Source organism: Convolutriloba macropyga, unplaced genomic scaffold (assembly GCF_964194025.1).
Source record: "Convolutriloba macropyga unplaced genomic scaffold, txConMacr16.3 SCAFFOLD_968, whole genome shotgun sequence".
Classification (NCBI taxonomy): domain Eukaryota; kingdom Metazoa; phylum Xenacoelomorpha; order Acoela; family Convolutidae; genus Convolutriloba; species Convolutriloba macropyga.
Window position 1 is genome coordinate 40524 of NW_027449581.1, and position 7112 is coordinate 47635.

A 7112-nucleotide genomic window follows, 5' to 3' on the forward strand; every position below is an offset into this window, starting at 1 on the left:
GCGGCTAGACTACTTGTACATGTCTAGCGGCTAATCTCTAATCTAATTTCAAAGACTGATTCATTTTTGCAAGCTTCCAAGCTACGAAGCTAATTTTTTGATGATAAAATTTGGGGGTATTTGAATGAAAGCGGATATGCTGTGGTATCTAACAATGTTTTTCGACCAATAGCAACAGGTCTATTTGTGTATTTGCTTATATTTTTTCCAGGGCAATCCAAGTAGAACTAAATAAAATTTTTAAAAAACATTTTTAGATGACTGTTTGTTAAAACAACAAAAAAGGGGAATTGTCAGATTAATATTCGCCTTCGTTTATATCATTTCTTGATTAATTTGATTTAATATTAACTTATGTCATTTAATTTCCCTCTAAAATCTTATTAACAAAGCTACTTACTTTTTAACTTATTACAGTACTTTTAACCGCATTATCCGGTTTAGAAATGAGTGATGAGAGAACTTTCCTCGAAATAGTGGGCCTGAATGGCTCATCACTCGAAGAGGATGCCATCGACTTTGTTATGAGTGAGGGTAGTGGTGGTGGTCCTCAAGGTGCACCGGGGGGTACTCTGGCACAGCCCCCAATTGCCCTCACAATTGCATCTGTGACGTCATCGGCAACTGCGTGTGTACTACAACTGGTCGTCATTCTAATATCGGGTTAGCCAATTTGTAAGATTTAATTAAAAATTTCTCCTAAGCACTTTCAAGAAAATCATATGGATAACCATTAATTATGATGTTTTGGGCAAAGTCTTTCAAAACATTGACTAAGACAATGTTGCCAGTTTGATGGATTTAATTTTATAAGGAGTTATTATGACTAACTGCACTCTAACTGCACTAACTGGCTACTGAGTTCTTTTTTCTCTTCAGAATACTTCATTGCCAGCGCATGTGTTTTTCTACAGAAAATATTGCATTACCTTTGAAGAGAAAAAACATGCGCTGGCAATGAAATATTCTGAAGAGAAAAAGGAACTTAGTAGCCAGTTAGTCAGCCGGAGTGCGGTTAGTCCTAATGACTCCTGATTAAACAAGGATGCTCGTTAATGTGCGTTTGCACATGATGTTCCCGCGCTCATCTACATTTTTGACTTAACAGTCTTTTGACTTAAATATTTTACAAAGAGTTGAGTACAAAAAAATCGTTACGCAAGCAAAATTAATCATTTAATTAAGTAATGCCATGCCTCATTACAACGAGATCTGCCATTAAAAAGACCACGAGAAAAGAACAACAAAAACAAAAAAAAACCACAAACTCAAAAATTTCGCGGCAAAAACTCAATATCTGAAGTATAAAGCACCTAGTATCAACGTCAAATTACAATCAGAAAAAATCCTAACTACAAAAATTCACTTTTTTTTTATTTTTTTTTACAGAGACAAGGTAACAACTTGACAAAAAGAAGAAGTAATGATGCGAAATTCAAAGATCAATCAACTTTTTAAAAATAAATATTTTCAAAAGTCTTAAAAATCATAAGCTTTTAACAAAAAAATTCTTTATAAATTTTATAAAAAAGTCATCATAAGACCAATACGACCTTCTTATGGTTAGACTAAGCAATATGAACGGTCTAAAGATGCAGAAAAACTCAAACAAAATACAAACAACAAATTACAAACGTTGCGAAAACACAAACTACTGAAGCCATTAAATTAAAATCATTTGCTGTTATCTGAATGTTTTTTAATTCCAATTTTTTAATGCTAATTCAGCTAAAATTATACTGGAAGAATAAATAAGTTTAATTGGGCCACATTTAAAAAATCCATAGGATCTGTTATTACGCGAAAGTGCTACAAGAAGAGAAAAAGACACCCAAATACAACACTCACAAAACTTTTTATGGAAACGCATTTTGTACAAGAAACAAAACACCAGCTGCGACATAAAATCATTACACATGTTTTTTATTGGAATAAACAAAATTGAATGGATATCTCAAAGATTAGAATAAGTTACAAGTTGACGAAAAGAACAACAAAATTAGAAAACAAAGAAAAATCCTTGAAAATGTATAATATCATCAACATTAAGACTGTTCGCTATAGACTGACTGCTTTGGGTAACGTCATTCATTCAATCCTCAATTATAAGCTTATGAGACTGGTCAGCATTATACGGCAAACTAAAGAATAAAACTGCAAATTCAAAAAAAGAGTAAAAAGTGTCGAAGCCATTAAAAACAAAATTTCAGTAAGAAGCTTTCTTTTCCAAATAAATTTTAAAAACAACGGTACTTTTTTTTTAAACAATTTAACTTCAAAACTCAGCAAGTATAAACAAATACATTAACAGCACGAAGGATTATCAACGCCTTTAAAATCAATAGCTTTCAACGGAAGCTAATAAAGACGCTAAGTTATGCCTCGATGGGAAAGAAATGATGTTTGTCATTCATAATTCATCAATAAGGCTTTACAATAGGTCATTGACTATGAAAACATTAACAAATACAAGAATAATCCAAATATTCAGTAGAAGAAGCGAGAAGAAAATGGCGAATCCAATAAACCATACACTTTCTTTGAAAAATTTATCTATGATTCATTGAACGTCTTGTCTAAGCTACTGGGAGCTATCGATATCAGATTAATCTGGTAAGATTTCAGGAGTAACCAATAATACGAAAAGATGAAAAATTTTTTTATAATTTCTTCTTGCAATCATGTGGCATTGAAATCATATATCCAATATTTAGAAGATAAAATCGCTAACTAGATTAATTTAGGTTGAAGTAGACATTATGAGGGTCAAGTTTTTGCTGAGATTGACTTAGAGTTCAAGAATTTATGTTTTTGGTCGGTTAATGGTGAAATTTTTGATTCGAAAAATCGTTTTCAAGGTCTTAACAGCCATAAGCTGTCCAGTCAAAGCATTAGATAGGTTCACTTAATGCTCTCTACGTAACTTATTGCACTTTTAGTCAATGAGTTTACGCCGTAAAACTCCAAAAATTTAGTGAAACCTCAAAAAAAAAAATCACAAAAATTCATTTAAAATTACGAAAACTCAGACTCGAAGCAAAAAAACACGAGAGATTCCTTGAAAACGAATTCTTTGTTCATTGGGCTTCAGTTCACTGTAAACCAGGTTTGTCATTAATGGATCTTCGATATGAAAAAGGACTGGTCTCCAGGTGACTTAGGAAAACAAAAAAAAATTTTAAAAGTTTTCTAAAAATAGAGTTCGAAAACATATTAGTAAATTTGTATTTCTTAGCAAATTTGGAACTGACATTTAAAATCCCATTTCTATTATCCTCCGAAAAGCAAAATAACTCTTCCTTTTTGTTTCTGTTCAGCTGGTTTGGAGGGAGACATCTCTGCGAAGACGTTGATGTGGGTGGAGGCAGTGGCTCAGTGTGTCAAGAGACTCATCATGGTGGAACTTGGCATCTGTGGTCTATTCGGTCAGTCCCGGGTCTCTATTAAGACACCAAATGGCCTCCTAACATTCACTCCCCGGACATGAGTCTCATAATATTTCAGTACTGAATCATAGTATGTTCATTATGATTTACTACGTCCATAGTTCTGATTATGACACTTCATAGACATTTCATGGTAAAATTCAGAATAAAAATTTGAGCTGAATCTGGACACAATGATTCAATTCTGACATATGTACTCCCTGGATCAAAAATTCAATTTTTTTTGCAATAATCTTGCAACCAATCTTGACAGAGAACACATACCTCTTGCAAGATTCTACTGCGATTTTCAACCCGCACTTGAAAAATAATAGCAGTATTGTCAATTTACAAGCAAGTTTCTTGCACGTTTTGAGTCATCGTGCAAAAAACTTTTGAACACTGAATCCGCCCATATGGCGGCGGCTGTAATTGAGAGGCTTAAAACTGGACAAACTGACAGTATTACAGAAAGCAGCAGATATTATCAATGTAGTCAAAAGCTTTAAATCGCACCTACTATATACATTCAGAAAAAAACTGTGGTTATTAATTCCCCGGCGTACCACCCAGAATATTTCAGTACTGAACCTGGATATTTCAAAAACTGACATGTCTGGACATAAGGCCTTTTGAACGCACGATAGTCTGGACATAAACGCACAAATTATGAATTTTGGAGCGCACGAATTTTCTTTTGGAACGCACGAAAGTCTGGACATAGGCAATTTTGAACGCACGAAAGTCTGGACATGAGGACTTTTGAACGCACGATAGTCTGGACATGAACGCACAAATTATGAATTTTGGAGCGCACGAATTTTCTTTTGGAACGCACGAAAGTCTGGACATAAGCAATTTTGAACGCACGAAAGTCTGGACATGAGGACTTTTGAACGCACGATAGTCTGGACATGAACGCACAAATTATTAATTTTGGAGCGCACGAATTTTCTTTTGGAACGCACGAAAGTCTGGACATAGGCAATTTTGAACGCACGAAAGTCTGGACATGAGGACTTTTGAACGCACGATGAACGCACGAAAAATTTTGAACGCACGAAAGTCTGGACATAGGCACTTTCCGTCTGGGACGGTCTGGACATATCGACTTTCGGTCTGGCACCTCAACCTGGGTAACTTGTAAAATCAGTACTGAAACAGCCGTTTTACATCATAAAAGAGCGTCAATACGTCCGAAAAAAACAGAACTATTCAGAGTGCTCAGTAATATGTCAGTACTTGGGAACTATAGCGAGTCACATAAAATTCAAATAAGCGAGCGTTTGAAAATTCACTAGACAGAGTTCAAAGGTCAAAATTCAAATCTAAAATATATGCATAATAAAAAGAGATGACATCGTTTAAAGAGGAAAGTGCTTGCATTCAAATAACCATAATCAAGCTCAATTTCATGTTTTGGCACTTTTTGAACGTTCGATTATTTCAACTTTATGGGACAGACTATAATTTTAGAGTTTTTGTTTGTATAGGTGGCAACTTCTGCTTCTACCACGAGTACTCAATCTTCTGTAAGCTGACAATCTGGGTGAGACAGGCGACACTGGTTATACCTGAGTATCTCAATCTGCTCCTATCTATTGACAGACTGGTGGCTGTGTGCACTGCTGTCTGGTACAGGAATAACTGCACTAGAAAAACTTCATGGATTGCAATCGGTTCGTCACCTAATTTTGATGTTGCCCAGGTCAACACGTCAACATTAAAAATTGCTAAAATATGCAAGAATTGCGGTGAATGCGATGAATGGTTGTAAGTCTAGTTTTCGATTCTTCAATTATTGTTTGACGCCATTAAATTGATCGCCACTGAGTCCAATTCACTGTCGGTTGAGCTAAAACAAAGTAAATATAGCGATGTATTAATTGCAGCTCCTTCTTTGTACGCTTTGATCTAAATGAAAAAATTGCGGACAATGATAACAAAAACCGTTATAGATTTTGTACTTTATAAAATAATCAATGGCCGCAAACCAAATTCAGAGCGAAATATTAAATTGAAGAAGAAAAGGCATGCTCACATTGATGACGATACCCCTGCTCACAATATACAGACATTGATGACATAATAACGTGACTTTCCCGAGATCAGTGTCGAAATTTTGTACGGATTCTCCACAATTTTTTCGTCACTGTTGTGCACAATTTAACCATATTTCTTCTACGCGGTAAGTAGTGACAAAATGTCACTCATTTTTTGAAAACGTGGACCCTGTTTAATTTGTAGGACTGTCGACTTAATAAGCTGTTTTTTTTTATCTCTGAATGCGTTGATAGTGGTGAAATTCAAAATTTCATCGCCAAAAACCGCACATTTTGCGTCAATTTTCCCGTATAAAACATCTGAGTGCAATTTTTTTGCGGAGCATTTGTGTAAGATTTGTGGTTTCTAACAGCGAAGTTTTTAACTTCACTTTCTGTTGTTGAGATATATTTTTCGCCGCTTAAAAGGTCAAAATAAAAATTCCTCCACTAAAAACCGCAAGTCTTACAAAACTTTACCGCATTAGTTGACAAAAAATGTGTAACGAATTAGGGTAAAAAATGTTTTCTTTCACCCCTTTTTACAGCAATTCTTGTATTTCATTTTGACACAACTTCGGCCAGATTAAGAAAAAGGTCAAAACTGAACATTTGGACCTTTTTTGAAATAGAGTTCCCATATATGTACATTTCCCCGTTTTTATCATCATTGTATGCCGATTGTCCAGAAATAAAAGGTTTGAGTATAATTATAAACATCAGTTTTAAAAAATGTCTAAATGTTTTTCGTTGGTTGGTGGTGAGACCTGAGAAAATAGCAATATACGTCTCGGTTCAAACTTTTTTCGTTAATTGTTTTTTTTAAAATCACGTAAATCCATCGAGTGGGCCTTCACGTGTTTTTAATTTAATTTTCATGTGATAGCGCTTCATTTTTCAAGCGAGCTCAAAAGATATATTGACGTATTAAAAACTTGCAATTTCAGCACGCAGAATAATGTCAGTTTAGCTGACACTTTTTCGTGGAAATATCCGAAATATAATGCAAGCTCAGATAAAAACATAAATCTTTGACACGCAGAATTGCAAGAAACTTTCCCAAATACTCATAAAGGGCAAAGATCCATATCAATGAATACAAAAAAATTTTAAAATTCCATTCTCAAAATCTTTTATGAAAAAATTATCTGAATGATCTCAAAACTTTTATCAGAATATTCTTTCGAAACGCTAAGAACTTTACTAGTATTTTTTCCGACTAAACTTCTGGGAGGGAGGAACTATATTCTCAAATGGGTTTTTCGTGCAGTCAGTTTTGGCCGATCGATATATTTATAGTGGAGAAATGTGACTGGCAACCTTGAAAAGCTCGCCTAGCGTAAAATTCGAAAGAAAATTTTTTTTTTTGAATTTCGTCTAATTTGAGTAGTTATCAAGTTTTAAGTTTTTGTGTGAGCACGTGATATCTGCAATGATTTTGTTCACTTTTAGCGTAATATTTGTTCAAGCTGAGATGTTTTCATTCAAAATACTATTTTAAAATTAAATTTTACTCTAGGAAATGATACAATTTTCCTAACAGACGAAATGCGACAAAAAGCTAGTTTTGGTCTTATGGGAAAGTTTACTATAAAAAAATCGATTCCTTTTTGTTTTCTTTCAAGCCACTTACAGACTAGTCACT

General features: G+C 34.3%; 1 protein-coding gene across 1 annotated transcript; it reads left to right on the forward strand.

Annotated features, from left to right (window-relative positions):
- The first annotated feature begins 269 nt into the window (after nt 1-269).
- Nucleotides 270-5202, forward strand: LOC142355159 (uncharacterized). Its single transcript, XM_075407413.1, has 3 exons — nt 270-663; nt 3318-3425; nt 4919-5202. The coding sequence occupies exons 1-3, from the start codon at nt 447-449 to the stop codon at nt 5200-5202; spliced, it is 609 nt and encodes a 202-aa protein (XP_075263528.1). The 5' UTR covers nt 270-446.
- Nucleotides 5203-7112: the final 1910 nt, after the last annotated feature.